Source organism: Bactrocera latifrons, unplaced genomic scaffold, assembly GCF_001853355.1.
Source record: "Bactrocera latifrons isolate USDA-ARS-PBARC rearing strain unplaced genomic scaffold, ASM185335v1 scaffold_96, whole genome shotgun sequence".
Lineage (NCBI taxonomy): Eukaryota > Metazoa > Arthropoda > Insecta > Diptera > Tephritidae > Bactrocera > Bactrocera latifrons.
Window position 1 is genome coordinate 704,669 of NW_017537667.1, and position 15,669 is coordinate 720,337.

A 15,669-nucleotide genomic window follows, 5' to 3' on the forward strand; every position below is an offset into this window, starting at 1 on the left:
TTTTAAGATAAAATGACAATAAAACGCATATTAAACTTACCATTTCAATATTATAATTRTTTACAATCAACAATTATGGGAATGCAACAACTTTGTACCGTTCAGTGAATATAAACAAATTAGGCTGTACTGTGTGTATGTAAACTTTCTTGATGCGTTTTTTTGGGGTTTTTCTCTTTCGCAGCGACAATGCCAAGCATAGGGGTAAATTTAGCGGGATTAAGATAACGCATCACAATGCACGAATATTTATTTATCTATTTAGCAAAAAAAATCAGTCGAATGAGACAAGAAAATGTATGTGCGAACATGTTTTAGTTAAGAATAAAGGGTGTATGTAAACTTTATTGGTCCACTGTATACGCGGACTAGTTCCTCGGTCTTTGAGAAATCGATCTGAAATTTTCCTTATATATCGCTGCCATACAAACTGAACGATCAAAATTAAGTTCTTGTTTGAAATATTTTGAATTAGCAAAAGTTATTATAGATTCGGTGCACCCGAAGTAAACATGTATTCTAGTTTTTATTTGTATATGCTTAAGTTTTTTTCAACTGTTAAACATTTTATAAAACTTTCTGAATTTTATCTCCATTAATATATGATAACGTAGAACTATAAATGGCAAAAGTTGTTCAGTAGATCAATAGCAATCCTCCGATATTCTTTCGATATTTGATTCCGGCTCAAATAGACTCAAAATGTCTTCCAAAAGTGATGCCAAATTTTCATTACACAAAAACCACTCGTCTTGCTTACAACTTTCTTCTTCGAAATCCGTGCGCCTAACTAATGCAAGGAACTCCTTTGCGCTAACATTACTGAATTTCCGGTAGTAGAATTTGTTGATATGTTTTTCCACGTTATCTGGTGGTGTTTGCTTACTTTTCTCGTTTATATGCATATTGTGCTCATATGCTTCCGCCAATAAATTTATGTCCTTTGTATCAAGTATAGATTCGATGATCTCTTCGGAATCGAGAAATTCGACTATTTCTGCATCACCACTTACTATTTCCACCGAATTATTTTCCAACTTTATTGTTGAATCATTCATATTGGTGTCGCTGTTGTACCCGCAAAAACAATTATTTGTATTATTGTCTGATGTTTGGTTATTGAGATTTGCTGTCGGAATTGTATTATCTGATGCACAGATATATTTATATTCATCTAGTTTATCAACCAAGTTTTTAATAAGACATTTAGCTTCTCGAATTACAACCACATCGCACTCATCATTCAAGCACTTTAGTATTACGCCGAGGCAACCGCGTTGCGACAGTTCATTTAGTATTTTGGAAAATCGTAAATTTATTTCCTTTTCATTTAATTGAACAATCTTGCGTTTCTCTTTGGAGAATGTTACCGGTGGAAAAATGCCATCAATCATGCCCTCATTAGACAACAAATTGCATATCTCACTTTTCCATGCTTTAAGAGCTTCAACTTTTACCTCCCAATGTAAATCGTTAACGACACAATAGACTAGTGTAGAGTAAAAATTATCTCTATAACGATTGGTTATTCTACGCAAACTGTTTAATTTAGTAAATGTTGATAATGCCTCTTTCCGCACAATTCCTTCTGGCTCATTATGTAACACATCACACAGATGATCCTTATAAGTATTAGAAAGAAGTTTGGTAATTTAAAAACTGATTTACAATATTAAAACTCACGGGTAAATTTTGTTTGCATAAATCCGATTCCCATATGGCATCAATTGCTACAAGTTCTGAAATGCATTTTAGGGCAGAAGCACGGACGTAAGGCTCGGAATCGTGTTTGGCCATATCATACACGATACGACACATCCAGTGTTCGGTTAAGAATTTCTGAAATGCGGGATACTCTGTAATATAAAATTAAAAAAAAAATTATTTGAAGTGAACAAATATAAAAATGTAAACATGAAACATACTACAACGTGATATATCAGTAATTGAGATTACAAGCTCTAAAACACTGTCACGGACTTCCCAAGCGGTGTCATGAGAACGTTTCATAATAACCGGGGCCATCACTAACAATGCTGAACCTTTCAGGTTATCTACAAGTAGCGCCATGTTCGGTGAAAGGAAGTGTTCTATAGAAAGTTTTAACAATTTAAAAGATTGAACAGACACCTGCAACAAAATAAAAAAAAGTTAACATAAAGATTAAAAATATATTATATATACCTTTGTTGGTAGATCCTCTGCTTGTAAGAGATACAACACGCAATTTACTAAGCATATTGTCTCAAATGAGTCCTTCCACGTAATTTTAAATCTTTCGATCAGCGTCTGCATTGCAACTAAAATAGCATGTACGACACTGGAAAATTCAGAAATAACTGAAAAGCTTGGTATTTTTTTTACAGCAGTAACATCTGGACCGTCAATAATAATTTTAGGGTATAATTTTATTATGAACTCTTGGAGTGCATACATGCAAGCTTCAAAAGCAAGCACTGCCTGATCACGCCCCAATATATCCACCATGGACATGACACCATGAATTGATTTCAATGATAAATCTGCATTCGTTGCAGGTGGTTTATTAAATAGCAAGTCTCTGTAAGCATAACCGATACGTAGCGTCTGTTCACATATTATTTCGAATATCTTTGTTATATATTTTTCAAACATTTCTTCTTCGAGAAATACATGGGACCTTAAAAGCATGTGCAGAGGTAGCAGTTGAAAAGTCATCAACTGGTGTTCAAACCGCACTAATTCATTTTCAAGCAACACCTCTCTAGGAACACGATTACCAAGTTTTCTCCATAATTTATGATTGATTTCGGCAACCTTAAGAAAGGTAACACAGTAATTTCCACCGATACAAAACTTCATCTCATTGAATATAGCAACACAGAACGTATTGAAATTGTCCGCTGTTATCTGACCTCCACTCCACTTATCAAATATTAATATAGCAAAGTAATACGATGATAAAGTTGCTAAAATTTTGCAAATAAAATTTTCGTTAAATGAAATTTCAACTAATTTCCAAACTGTAATTTCAACATTATACTCCGTTCTGCAGTATTCTGCGATATTAGTCTTCTCTTCCGATTCGAGCGTTTGTTGAAGAATAAATGATATTAAGTCCAGTGTTGAAGACAGTTTATGCTGCACCTCATAATCATCCACATTGATAATAATGTTTTCATTATGGCTTTCAAAAACATTTGCCAAAACAGGCTGAAATATTTCGTTAAGTATTTCTTTTACCACTTTTTCATCCTTTGTTTTCACATCGTATTTATAGAGCATCTCATATAGTAAAAGTCGCGCTTCACGTACCACGTACAGTGTGTGATCTTGATTGCAATATTCTATGAGGAACTGCCACGCATTCATAGTACGTAAGTAAGCTAAGCCAATGCTGTATTTAGAGACAGCATGTAAAAGCCGTATAACACCTAATTTAATAGACGGATTGAAACGATGCGATTCACGTTTAACGACCATTAATACTCTAGTAAGAATTGAAGATTATATATGAGGCTTGGAATGTAAAATAGCACTTACTTGTCGAATAAACGACGTTCTCTTATTTCGATTATGGTCCACTCATTGTTTATAAGTAAACCAAAAACGTTGAAAGCGAAGGAAATGACTTTGACATTCAATTTGCTGATGTCCTCGCAAAGAATGTTTATGCAGCGGTCAACCCAATCCAAGGCAAAAGGAGCTTGTAGTATGTAAGCGTTCTCTGGAATAACAACAATTGTGTTAAAGAAACATGGGCAAGTAGTGAACTGACTAAAAACCTTTTGAAGCTAAGTGTGTTAGTAGCTTATCAAAACAAACATTATGCTTTGTGATGAAATTCTCATCAAGGAAATATTCGAATATCTTCTTCAAATTAGTAGTTATTTCCAGTCGTTCATCCATATTGTAACTAAATGCAGAGAACAAATATTATATTATATATATAATTTACGTTCTTTGCTGAATGTCACTTAAATGTAGGTGTAGTTTTTGTTGCTAATTAAATCTTGTACTTTTAATATTTAACGGCCCCATATAATGAATTATCTGGTAATATTTTGCTTTTGTTAAATCAGATATCGATATATCATTTTCTTATCACAGCACAATATTAACTATATAAGAAAGTAGCTATTTATGAATTTGTGAGCACTTATTGATAGAATTCAGTGGAAACTGCAGTGTTAAAGAAATCAAATAGTGAAATGTCAAACATGTACAAGAATGTTAAAACAGAAATCATAGATAAGACAGAGAACATAAAACAATTGCTGGCGTATTGTAAATACAAGAATCTGTAAGCGTAAATTTCTAAACATTGAAATTAGCTTAATTTTTCTCATTTAAAATTGATAATGCTCAATTCAGCTATTTGATGCTAAGTTTTGGTGAAATCCATAAATAATTTTTTGTGGTGAAATTCTCTATTCGTAACTAGTACTCCTTCGAAAAGCGGGACATTTTGACAATCGGCAGTCCATGAAACTTCTCTATAAATCTACATTCTCTGATATGCATGACAAAAAACATCAACGCATAAATACATTTTGAGTTGCCAAATTCTCTAATAAAGTGGAGAAATTTTGATTGGTTCCTTCTTGGAGTGGTGTAATTTGTTGAGTTTCCTTATAAAGCGGGGAAGATGGACATTTTCTACGTTCCCTTATAATAATTTATATTTTAGAATAGCTAACATTTGCGCCTTCTCTATTGATTAACAATCTCTGGTAATAGGCATTCACTTCACTACGGTTGCGAATTTTTTAATGCATTTCCTTTTAAATGGTTAAATTTATAAAAACGTATATCGTGTGGTATATCGATGTTTGGCAAAAATCGATATACCGTAAGCAGATCTACTTGAGCTCAGTGCAATTTCATTTGATAGCTCAGATATTTTTATTTCACACATTGAACACGTATTATTCGTTCCCAATAAGAATATTATTATTAATTTAGGCTTTGAATATTTCGATTAACAGTTCCATTTGGAACTACGTGTACGTATATAAAATATTATTTCGATTATGCAGTTCGCCAGAACAACTCGGTATATGCATTCGCGAAAATACAAATAATCACCAAAGAGAACTGTAGTTTAAATTAAAAGAAAATCCATTCCGTAACAAGTATATGGGTCTTTATAAAGCAAGAGGTATTCTATAAATTACGAATTTCGCGCATACTATGGACAATAATGTAGACGGTGCAAGACAAAACGGCAGCAACAAAAGCAATACCAACACGGCCAGTGCAGTCCCAGTGGCAAATACGAATAACATCGCTGCACCGACAACAGCATTGCCTATCAAAAACACAAATAGCAGTAGCAGCATTAATAACGTCAGCAGTAGTAGTGGGAACTCTTCATTTTGGAAAAATAGCGGGAGATTGGTGCCAGGACGTCCAAGTCCTAAGCGAGTTGACGCCACTAATTTTAGTGGCAAGGGTGACGGTATGGTGTCTACTTTTCGCGACTATCAGCAATCTGTTAGCGATGCTTGGGACATGGGTGATGACGAATTTTGTATCATATCGGGTACAGCATCAAGTGGACAGCTGGGAAATGGTAAGTGTTCAAATAGTCACTATGTGTTGTATACTAATTAAAAATATAAAAAATCAACACCCACAATATATATTTCAAAACCATTTCATTTGTTATGAATTTCACTAGAATCGCGTATATCAAAAAAAGTTTCAGACACAGCAGCTTTAAATGTGATTGAAACGCATCGGAATTCAGCAAATACTTGTAACCCACATACAACGGCAACAACAACAGAAACGATCACAACAATAGGGGAAGCAGCTACAATCAATAACACAACAACTAGAGTGCCAACTGCAGAGGAACAACAATGCCTCAAATTGCAATCATCAGTCAGTCAAAGAAGCGAAGAAACGGAGTCATCAAATGATTCAAAGAGCGAAGCGGAAGCAAGGTAGTTAATAAATTGTTTGAAGATTTTTCGAATAGATTAATCTTATGTTTAAATTACAGAATTAAAGTTGTACGTAATTTCCACGCATACCCCGGGCGACCACAGCTGCAAAAGTTCAGTTCGAATTCCCAAGAAACCGAATATGAAACAAAAATTGAAAAATTTCATGTTTTGTTGGAATCGCCACTCTTGGATTTAGTGGCATTAAAGAAAATAAGCTGGTCAGGTGTACCAAAAAAGGTTTGCAAACAAATATGTTATTGAAACTTGTAGAAGGGAAATAACTGGAAGATTTTTAAATAAATTTTATCTTGACAGATGCGCGCGGTGAGTTGGCGACTACTCTCCAAGTATTTACCACCAGCAAATGAACGTCGAAATGCCGTGCTCGAAAGCAAACGACAAGGATATCAGGATTTGCGACATAATTATTTCCGAGTTGACAGTCAGGATGAATCACAGCAAGACACCTATAGACAGGTTTGTAATACGTAAATACTGTTTTGGGGATTGAAAAAAGAAATATATAAATTTTTCTTTTTTTAGATACATATCGATGTGCCACGTATGAATCCGCAAATATCACTCTTTCAACAAAAGCTCGTACAGGAAATGTTTGAACGTATTTTATTCATTTGGGCGATACGTCATCCAGCTTCGGGTTATGTGCAAGGCATAAATGATTTGGTGACACCATTTTTCATTGTCTTTATGCAAGAAGTACTCGAACCAGGTAATTGTTTTCTTTTTATTTACCCTTCAAATGATGCAATAATGTTAATTATGTTAATTTCTTGAACAGGCACGGATTTAGAAAAATTTGATATTAGCACATTACCTGTAGATAAGCGAGACGCCATTGAAGCGGACTCCTTTTGGTGTCTCTCCAAATTTCTCGACTGCATACAAGATAATTACATTTTTGCGCAATTAGGTATTCAAGAAAAAGTTAATCAACTAAAAGATCTTATACAGCGAATTGATGGTGTGTTTAACAAGTGATGAACGTTTTTTCCAGTTTAATAATTTACACCTTTTTTGTAGGGAATCTTCATCGTCACCTGCAAGCGCATGGCGTGGATTATCTGCAATTTTCTTTTCGCTGGATGAATAATTTACTAACACGGGAACTACCGCTTCATTGCACTATACGCTTGTGGGACACATACCTCGCCGAGTCTGATGGATTCGCACTCTTCCATTTATATGTGTGTGCAGCATTTCTATTGCATTGGAAAGACAGATTAATGCAACAAAATGATTTTCAGGTAAGCCGACAACTCGAACTGAACTAAACCGTTTATTGCTAAACTTAATAATATATACAACTTAATGCATTTAGGGTCTCTTGCTTCTGCTACAAAATCTGCCAACGGAAAACTGGTCTGATCGTCAAATAAATGTACTGGTTGCGGAGGCGTTTCGTCTAAAATTCACTTATGCTGATGCGCCCAAGCATTTGGAGACGAAAAGTTGACACCAGCAACAACGGAAAGCATATATCTATGAGTACGTGGCATAATTTCGTTTCAATAAAAACATGCGTTAGTTATGAAAGCGTTCAAATGCTTAATTATTCTGAAAACAGACAGTTAATTGCATAATTAATTAATCCAAACGCATTCAAACATCCAGCATAAATATACGATTATTATAATTATAAATTACTGCATATACTTTGTATATATTACACCAAAAATGTTTAACTCAATGATGCATACAATTTTTTCGGGTGAGAATTTATAAAATCGAAGCAAATATCATATAACGAAATGTAAACAAAGTTGCAATTCTTTTATATATTAAAATAAATAAAATTAAAGCAAATATGCATGTTATGCATCAAAAAAATTGGATACACTTATGCTCATAGCGCCCTTGAGACAAAAATTTAAAATTTTCCGGTTTCTATTTTGGATATAAAAATTAATAAATAAAATCGTTAGAGCTTTTTGACTTTATAGTAAATTGTTTAAAAATTATATTATTCTATATTGTTCGATCAAAACCAACTGGTATTAATCACAAGTTTTCAACATTTTAATTCTGTCGTTCAGTCAGATGTTTCAATTGTTTCAGCACTGTGTCTAAGAGCTTCTTTTTATCATTTTTACGCAATACCGAAAACATGGTCTTCTTATCGGCCTCACGTATCTTTTCCAAAATAACAATAATCGATTGTGGATGCACTAAATGATAGCGATTTTCTTGTTTGCCATAATCATGTAAATAAGTGCTCCACTCCTCCATAATGAGTAGGTCCAATAATTGACGATTTTTGAGAAAATATTTGGAAAGCTCGCCTTCACGTAAACCAGGCACAGGTTCGGACGCTGCAAAGAACTCGCATTGCAACAGATCCAAATTAATTTGCTGTAGCGCACCAGTTGATATTTGTTTCACCTCCTCATCATAGAGTATATCATAGATTTTGCTTGCAATGTGCTCACAGGTACGTCGGCAAGCCGTTTGCGCTATGCCGGGCAATTTGAATGAAAAATTATCGAACGTACTCTTTAAATAAGAAATCATGTCAGTGATGTAAGCGGATGCAATGCCTGGTGGTTCGATAAGTAACCAATCGTATGCTGCCAAATCGAAGAATTCATCTATTTTCGAGCAAATTCGCACGCCAACCTGTTTTTCAGCTTCCTGCCGAGCCACATGAAACATAGCCGAGGGTGTTTGTGAAATGTTACTCACCGTATTGGTCATATGGCAAACGAATTCATCCAAAAATGGGCCAGCCTTTTCCAAATACTGCGTGTCAACTATAATTTGTATAAGTTGTGGAAGCGCAACGCTTGGATTGCGAAATACCATGGAAAGGCAACCACTGAAACTGCGTGTCAGTAATAAATTTGCGGCTTTACGAACCATTGCTGCAACTTCATTTGGCGAAAGTGTAAGCTCCTCGGCGAATTTCATACAAGCATACATGAACTCTTTTGCCTGATGATAGACTTCAGGTACCATACGCGAAAAAGGAAATTTCTTAGGAAATGGCGCATTTTCCAATTGCTCCGAGTGGAATGGAAAGCGTTCAATAATTGACTCATATTCTTCCTGATTTTCAACAATCATTGGCTGAAATTGCTCTTTATCCAATATGTCGCGAAAGACGTGAACCCAACGTTGCAGTAGAACCTATAAATTAACATAAAATATTAGAATACATTTATTATAACTTGACTATGTTGTCATATTCACCTCGTTGTAGTGATCACGCATATTATGAAGGCACTCGAATAACATATTCACTGTGTATCCGTAACATTTAAAAGTATTTATAGAGAGCATAATTAAGTTCTTTATGCGTAGCAAAATATTTGGGTCTGTACAAGATGATGACGCCATGCTAATCTCATTTACAAATTTCGTTAATGATGTGGACCATAAATCCTCCAAATATGAGGTTGTTACAACATCGCCTGCTGTATTTTTTACATGATCTTCCACAATGAAAAAACCGACAATAGCACAAATATAAGTTTTGTAAGCCTCCAAATTATCGTGCATACCCGGTGGTGGTTGCAAAACTAGCTTGGACTGATCGCGTCGCTGTTGACGATAATCCTTTTCAAAATACTCACGCTGCCCCAATACCATGTAAATGTGCAAACAACGATATATTGGGGAGAAATCTATTAAATCTTGTGCACTCAGATTATTTTCTTCATCACGATAGTCCTGCTGTCGCAATAGCTTATGCTCCTCAATAATTGCGTTGATATCCAGTTTTTGTAATTTTTTTGTATGCGTAATAGCCACCTCTCCAATTTTTGGTGAAAACTTTCTAATATTTTCCAGGAATTCTCGAAAGTCTGCTTCAGCGGATCGCCTTATATTTTCCTTAATAACTGGTATTGCTTGGCGAATTTGAGTGGCAAAACGATAATTGTTTAATCCAACCAAGTGCTGTGATTCCAAAGTTTCCAAAGTTCGTAACGATTGATAATACTGCTTATTGTTTGCTTGTTGAGTAAATTTAATATAGCACTCGAGTGCAGGGAGACAGGCTTGAAGTGCATCAATAGCGCTTGCCAAATTTGATTCAATTTGACGAGCACGCACTAAATCTTGGCCCTGCTGTAACACAGATGCGCTTATTTGCTGCACTGATCTATCTAGTGTATGAACCTCTTCATGCAGTTGCTTAGCTTGGGTGCGCACTTGCAACAGTTCTTGTATTGAATCTATAAATCCTTGGTAATATAGATTGCATATGCGTTCAATATCCTTATCATGACTACGTATTCGTTGCTCCAATTGTTCAGAAAGTGATTCTGTGTTATTTCCTTAATTAAAATAATGACATTGAAGAGTAAAGACGCTTTAATAGTGGGTGGATATAGTAGTCGTAAATACCTTCTAAAATGGATCGGAATGTGGGTCCCCAATAGTCGTCTACCGCTTCAATATCCTGCACTGTTACTTTTGACATTATTTAATAATGTGTTTACTTATTTCGGGAGAAAACAAAAGTGTATTAATTTTTTATTTGCCCGGTCAAAATAAATTTGTATAGCTGTGAGTCTAATCAGAAAAAATTTAACTTCTTTTACAGTGACCTATTCTCAATAGTTATCTAAAAGATAAAGGATAGTCAACTGCAAATTTAAAAAACTCTGAACAAATTTTTTTTTAATTCTAATTTTTAATACATATTAAAAAAAAATAGTATATCTATTAAAAATTAAAGTAAAACACACCTAATGGAAAGTTAAATTACAAAGTTTACAACAACCACTGAAATTAAAACTAATATGACCAAAATATAGTTTATACCAAGACTACTACTTTCGGTAAAGTGTACCAAAACTTAATTGGCAGATGGTTGTTATCCAGTTATAGAGAAACAAATGCTACCGATAAACCAAATATTGAGAAAATTACCCTTAAAATATAATTAGGCACAGTACCCATTTCAATGTAACAAATTCTCATATAACGTGGCAACACTTAAATACTACAATGTTTTTGTTTATAGCAATTGTTGTTTTATCGTCGTCAGCTTGTTGCATATATTAGTGGGTGCAGATTATGATTGGAGCAACTTTCACTTCACAAATGTGTAGTCAGCCAACCAATCCGGTTAAGCATATGTCTGTTGTGCTGTAATATTCGCCAAAAAGTAATAAAGCTAGCTATTGGCGTAAAAACTAAAATCAATATAATTTTATTTGATAAATAACACAATTTTCTATAACTACATGACTGCAACGTCTACATTAAAAAGCCGCAATGGCAATCAAGTTATTAACAACAACGATGCAGAAGTGTCTACCACAAAAAGCCATAAGAAGCTGACTAATAGTTTTCAAAATAGTGATGATTCTGCTGGAAATAATTCGCGTTCAATGGTGACCTTAATATTTATTTCGCTTTTGTTTGACTTACTCGCTTTTACCATGATACTCCCATTAATGCCTTCCTTGCTAGAGCATTACCGTCAGAATGACAGTTCTGGTTTGTATAACTTGCTGACGCAGCGAATACATTGGTTTCAGCAACTTGTTGGGGCACCAGAACGATACACATCGGTGTTATATGGTGGCTTTTTGGGATCCATGTTCAGTTTTTTACAATTTGTAGCTAGTCCCATAGTTGGTGGGCTGTCTGACTATTATGGGCGTAAGCCGCTAATGTTACTTTGTGCGGTAAATATTATATATATTGATCAACTGTCAGGATAATTTATTTTTATTAATTCTTTTACAGAGCGGTATTGCGCTATCCTACCTCCTATGGGCTTTCTCCAGTAATTTTGCACTTTTTGTACTAGCACGATTAGTCGGCGGGATCAGCAAAGGCAACATATCCCTTTGCATGTCAATTATCACTGATGTGTCCAGCGTTAAAACACGTGCATTTGGTATGGCACTTGTTGGTGTCGCTTTTTCGGTGGGCTTTATTGCAGGTCCCACTATTGGTGCCTTATTTGCGCGTTCTTTAAATAAATCAGTAGGATCTTGGTATTTGGCACCTTCATTATGTGCCTTCGCATTTGCTCTATGTGATTTAGGGATCATAGCATTTGGTCTGAAGGAAACATTACCAAAGGTGAGTAACTGTTAGATTAAAGGATTAGAAATTGAAAATATACACTATATAAATCAGGAAAAACGTGTTAAAGAGATATCATCGGCGATGTCATATGCAATTCAATTACTGGACGTGCGGTCAATATTCAAGTGCGTATAAAATAAAGCAAAACTAATATACAATACATACTTATTATAACTGTACTACAAAAAATTACTTTTACTCGCAGTGCTAGTTCTATATTAACAGCACATTGTTTTAATTACTATTACAGTCATCGTACACGTATCGATTGCACTCTTATCTATGTTTAAACTTTTTTTTATCCTCTTTTTGAAGTATAGTATGCTAATCAGCGCGTATTTGTTAGCCCTTTAGCACTGTGCACGTTTTTTAATGTTAGATAAGAAACAACTTTTAGTAAACATTTGAAAAATTTGTGTGATAGATTAAAAAGCAAATGCTCATATAAGTACTCATTGAAAAACACACAACCTACAACAAAAAAAAGTAGAACAATAACAGTTTAAATTTTCTTAAGGGGGATTGAGAAGTTTACTTTTTGTGAAACAGTTAAAATTAATAAACTGAATGGTACATTGTTGTTTGACATCTTCCATTGCCGTCCCCCTCACAACTTTCAAAATTTAAAATTTCCTCTTTTGGGAGGACTTTGAAGGATTTTTTATTGTAAATGAAAGTTTTTGACAACTTCGGTTGGTGCAATAGTTTTAAAGTTATGAGAAGCATCGACTTGGAAAACGTGAGTTTTGGAGAAATGCTTTAAAGTTTCGAAATCAGATGGGGAAAATATTTATACGATACATATAAAAATAGCCATAACTTCAATTTAATAAAATAATTATTTAGATACAACATTCTTAAGATATTTATGTATTAAATTAAGGCAAAGATAAATCTAACAAAAATAAAATCTGTACTCCCCCCTTAACAATCTATCGACAGCTAACAATAAAAATTTTCTATAAGTGTTTTATACTTATAAACTTGCATAATTTATTAATATAAATAGATTCTCTGCAATTAAGAAAGTATCCAAAGCCGAAATGTTTGCACTACGTAAAATAGGACTAATTTACTTCTTATACCTATTTCTGTATTCCGGTTTGGAATTCACTGTTACATTCCTAATGTATCACAAGTTCGGCTACAATTCCATGGAGCAAGCAAAAATGTTTCTTATGACAGGTAATTATTATATGTATGTAGTCTGCATTAATATGTATTTTTGTAAACTTTTCTATTTTTGTTATTGTAGGTGTTGTAATGGCCATTCTGCAAGGAGGGGTTGTCCGGAGGCTACCTCCTCATGCGACAAAGCCGTGTGCTGTATTTAGTTTGTATCTTATTGTACCTGCATTTATATTAGTTGGTTTGGCGAAAGATGGAAGTTTGCTATATGCAGGCATGTTTCTATTTGCGGTTTGTAAGTTTACCTAAAATTATTGTGTTCAAAAAAGTTTATAAACTATTGATACATTTAATACTTCTAGCCACAGCCTTTGCTGTTACTTGCTTAACCACATTAGTTTCGCGGTATGGGAATGACGATCAAAAAGGTTCGGTGCTCGGAATTTTCCGTTCTTTGGGTGCCTTGGCACGTGCCGTTGGTCCTGTTGTTGGTTGTATTTGTAGGTATAATATTCAAACAAACCCTACATTTATTTACTTTGATATCGTTGCAGCATTTTGGAGTTTTGGTTCGCGACTAACTTATATTACTGGTGGACTTTTATTACTGGGCCCAGCATACATTTTACAAAAATCGAAGCTTTCATAATTTAAATATAATGAAACAAAAATATAAAGTAATTAAACTTGCTTCGAGTTACTGGACGTAAAATTCTCAGTAATGTTTTGTGTATTATGAAATTTTCTATATTTATTATGTTTTTACACCATTTTAGTATTTAACAATAAAAGCTATCGAATATTGCTTAAATTGATTAAATGTACTCTGCTTAATTTTGATACAAAATTAATCAAATTTATATCCCACAAATTTTCGAAGCTTTATGATATTATTTTTTTAGTGCATAGTAAGATTAACATTGTAAAATAAATGGATTTTCAATAAAAGTGTATGAATGTATGTTTATAAGTAAAAATCAATTATATCATACTACGTATTTTCCGAATACACGGATTCAAGGCAGCTTAGAACATTTCGATATAAACTGGTCCAATTATTAGAAATAGCAAGCCATTTTACCATTTGTATTTGTCAAAACAGTTCAAGTAATATTAAAGCTCAATTGGATTATGTGGGTAATAATTTTTTTATTGTAATTCAATTCTATCAAGTTGGAGATGCTCCGTATGTATTGTAGTAGAAAAGAAAAGTAATAGCGTATATTTTCTTTTTATTATATTACCTTTTAAATTTCGCCTTTGTCATACGCCATATTTAATTTTGAACAACGGCACTCGAGCAGAGAAGATATTTTCTTGTATCGTCGTCGTAGTTGTCGCGTAAAAAGGTAATTAATTTTGAAAAGTTTAAATATGTAATCATGGGAAGCAGAGAGGATGAATACGATTACTTATTTAAAGGTAATTATATTTTATTTGTGTTTCAATCATCTATATATGTAAAGATGGATCTGTAAAGAAAATTGCAATGAAAGTGAAACAAAAGTAAAAGAGTCATTCATCAATACTGTGCGATGGCGTAGCTCGTGTGAAATTGGTCGGTGATAGTTCGAGTTTTGATGTTTCAATTGAACAGGCCATAGATGGAGTGCGTAATGTGTAGGGAAAACATAGATTAGGCTTAATAAAGATATAACTATGTTTCGTTATTCTCATTCAAAAACTGAATTATGAACATTCAGTAAACACTATGTAAAAAGGTTAGCTGCTTAATTAATTCGGTAATAGTATGCCGAAGACATTTCAGAATGATGTGTTTTGTGTAAGGGCTTAATCTCCAGTCGGCACCTTTTCCCAATATAATCGGCTGTTTTATGATTTCCTTTCAGCTGTTGTTACCTCCCCCTAAGTCGCTGGTGAATAATAGTCGGCTGCAATATCTACCGTTGTCACTACTTTCATCCACACGTTTTCCAAGTCGGTGACCAACATTACTCGAAAACGGCTTAACCAATTATTCCCAAATTTTAACACGAGTTTCTTAAATATAGTTTAATTGAAGATTTTTTCTCATCGATAAGTATTTTTTTTTTTTTTTTCGATAAATAATTTTGAACAGAAATTTTGGTCAAAAAGCGATGTCATTTTGCCATTTTGTAAAAAAAAAAATATTTTTCCTTTTTCTTCGCTAAATTACCAGTTTTAACATTACTTTAACGAAATCTGTTTGTGTTTTAATTTCAGAGAATCCAGTTCCGAGATATAGTGGTCACTCCAAAACTATGTTTTACAAAAATCGAAGCTTTCAAAATTTAAATATAATTAAACAAAAATTTAAAGTATTTAAATTTTAAAGTTTAATTGAGTTTAAAATTCTCAGTAATGTATTGTGTATTATGAAATTCTTTCTACTTATTATGTTTATTATATCATTTCAGTATTTAACAATAAAGTTCTATCGAATATTTCTTAAATTGATTAATGTATTCTGTTTAATTTTGATAAAAAATCAAGATAATTTATATTTTAACATATTTTCAAAGCCTTATGTTATAGTTTTAGTTATAGTAATTCAAGATTG

The 15,669-nt window shown here is 33.6% G+C and overlaps 4 protein-coding genes across 8 annotated transcripts; 2 read left to right on the plus strand and 2 right to left on the minus strand.

Annotated features, from left to right (window-relative positions):
• Positions 1–481: 481 nt before the first annotated feature.
• Positions 482–4,169, minus strand: LOC108977802. Of its 3 annotated transcripts, none has more exons than XM_018947711.1 (7): positions 3,999–4,169; positions 3,765–3,895; positions 3,523–3,706; positions 2,185–3,469; positions 1,926–2,130; positions 1,684–1,856; positions 482–1,622 (listed from the first exon to the last, which is right to left on the minus strand). In XM_018947711.1, exons 2-7 carry the CDS (start codon positions 3,886–3,888, stop codon positions 645–647), a joined length of 2,949 nt encoding a protein of 982 aa, XP_018803256.1. In that variant the 5' UTR covers positions 3,889–3,895; positions 3,999–4,169; the 3' UTR covers positions 482–644. The 3 variants fall into 3 exon arrangements, with proteins under 3 accessions (XP_018803256.1, XP_018803258.1, XP_018803255.1); XM_018947713.1 differs by having other exon boundaries at positions 3,957–4,169; XM_018947710.1 differs by having other exon boundaries at positions 3,765–4,169.
• Positions 4,170–4,819: 650 nt separating this feature from the next.
• Positions 4,820–7,893, plus strand: LOC108977842 (TBC1 domain family member 22B). The gene is made up of 8 exons (XM_018947768.1): positions 4,820–5,554; positions 5,663–5,930; positions 5,990–6,170; positions 6,249–6,410; positions 6,477–6,663; positions 6,733–6,915; positions 6,975–7,198; positions 7,273–7,893. Exons 1-8 carry the CDS (start codon positions 5,173–5,175, stop codon positions 7,405–7,407), a joined length of 1,722 nt encoding a protein of 573 aa, XP_018803313.1. The 5' UTR covers positions 4,820–5,172; the 3' UTR covers positions 7,408–7,893.
• Positions 7,894–7,931: 38 nt separating this feature from the next.
• On the minus strand, positions 7,932–11,399 carry LOC108977839 (exocyst complex component 6). Of its 3 annotated transcripts, none has more exons than XM_018947766.1 (4): positions 11,331–11,399; positions 10,299–10,392; positions 9,141–10,228; positions 7,971–9,077 (listed from the first exon to the last, which is right to left on the minus strand). In XM_018947766.1, the coding sequence occupies exons 2-4, from the start codon at positions 10,372–10,374 to the stop codon at positions 7,971–7,973; spliced, it is 2,271 nt and encodes a 756-aa protein (XP_018803311.1). In that variant the 5' UTR covers positions 10,375–10,392; positions 11,331–11,399. The 3 variants fall into 3 exon arrangements, with proteins under 3 accessions (XP_018803312.1, XP_018803311.1, XP_018803310.1); XM_018947765.1 differs by lacking the exon at positions 11,331–11,399 and adding an exon at positions 10,643–10,731; XM_018947767.1 differs by lacking the exon at positions 11,331–11,399 and having other exon boundaries at positions 7,932–9,077; positions 10,299–10,474.
• On the plus strand, positions 10,953–13,996 carry LOC108977843 (major facilitator superfamily domain-containing protein 10). Its single transcript, XM_018947769.1, has 7 exons — positions 10,953–11,590; positions 11,652–11,993; positions 12,051–12,124; positions 13,009–13,184; positions 13,255–13,422; positions 13,490–13,627; positions 13,682–13,996. Exons 1-7 carry the CDS (start codon positions 11,144–11,146, stop codon positions 13,774–13,776), a joined length of 1,440 nt encoding a protein of 479 aa, XP_018803314.1. The 5' UTR covers positions 10,953–11,143; the 3' UTR covers positions 13,777–13,996.
• The last annotated feature ends 1,673 nt before the right edge of the window (positions 13,997–15,669 follow it).

Excerpts from the sequence above, each read along its gene's own strand:
- LOC108977802 (XM_018947711.1), bottom strand. The coding sequence starts at position 3,888 with ATGGATGAACGACTGGAAATAACTACTAATTTGAAGAAGATATTCGAA. Across the intron at positions 3,470-3,522 it reads GAACGTCGTTTATTCGACAA|AGTATTAATGGTCGTTAAAC; the intron begins GTAAGTGCTATT and ends AATTCTTACTAG. Across the intron at positions 1,623-1,683 it reads TATGCAAACAAAATTTACCC|GATCATCTGTGTGATGTGTT; the intron begins GTGAGTTTTAAT and ends AATACTTATAAG.
- LOC108977842 (XM_018947768.1), top strand. The coding sequence starts at position 5,173 with ATGGACAATAATGTAGACGGTGCAAGACAAAACGGCAGCAACAAAAGC. Across the intron at positions 5,555-5,662 it reads AAGTGGACAGCTGGGAAATG|AATCGCGTATATCAAAAAAA; the intron begins GTAAGTGTTCAA and ends GAATTTCACTAG. Across the intron at positions 7,199-7,272 it reads TGCAACAAAATGATTTTCAG|GGTCTCTTGCTTCTGCTACA; the intron begins GTAAGCCGACAA and ends TAATGCATTTAG.
- LOC108977839 (XM_018947767.1), bottom strand. The coding sequence starts at position 10,374 with ATGTCAAAAGTAACAGTGCAGGATATTGAAGCGGTAGACGACTATTGG. Across the intron at positions 10,229-10,298 it reads ATTCCGATCCATTTTAGAAG|GAAATAACACAGAATCACTT; the intron begins GTATTTACGACT and ends ATTTTAATTAAG. Across the intron at positions 9,078-9,140 it reads TGCGTGATCACTACAACGAG|GTTCTACTGCAACGTTGGGT; the intron begins GTGAATATGACA and ends GTTAATTTATAG.
- LOC108977843 (XM_018947769.1), top strand. The coding sequence starts at position 11,144 with ATGACTGCAACGTCTACATTAAAAAGCCGCAATGGCAATCAAGTTATT. Across the intron at positions 11,591-11,651 it reads CGCTAATGTTACTTTGTGCG|AGCGGTATTGCGCTATCCTA; the intron begins GTAAATATTATA and ends ATTCTTTTACAG. Across the intron at positions 13,423-13,489 it reads CATGTTTCTATTTGCGGTTT|CCACAGCCTTTGCTGTTACT; the intron begins GTAAGTTTACCT and ends TAATACTTCTAG.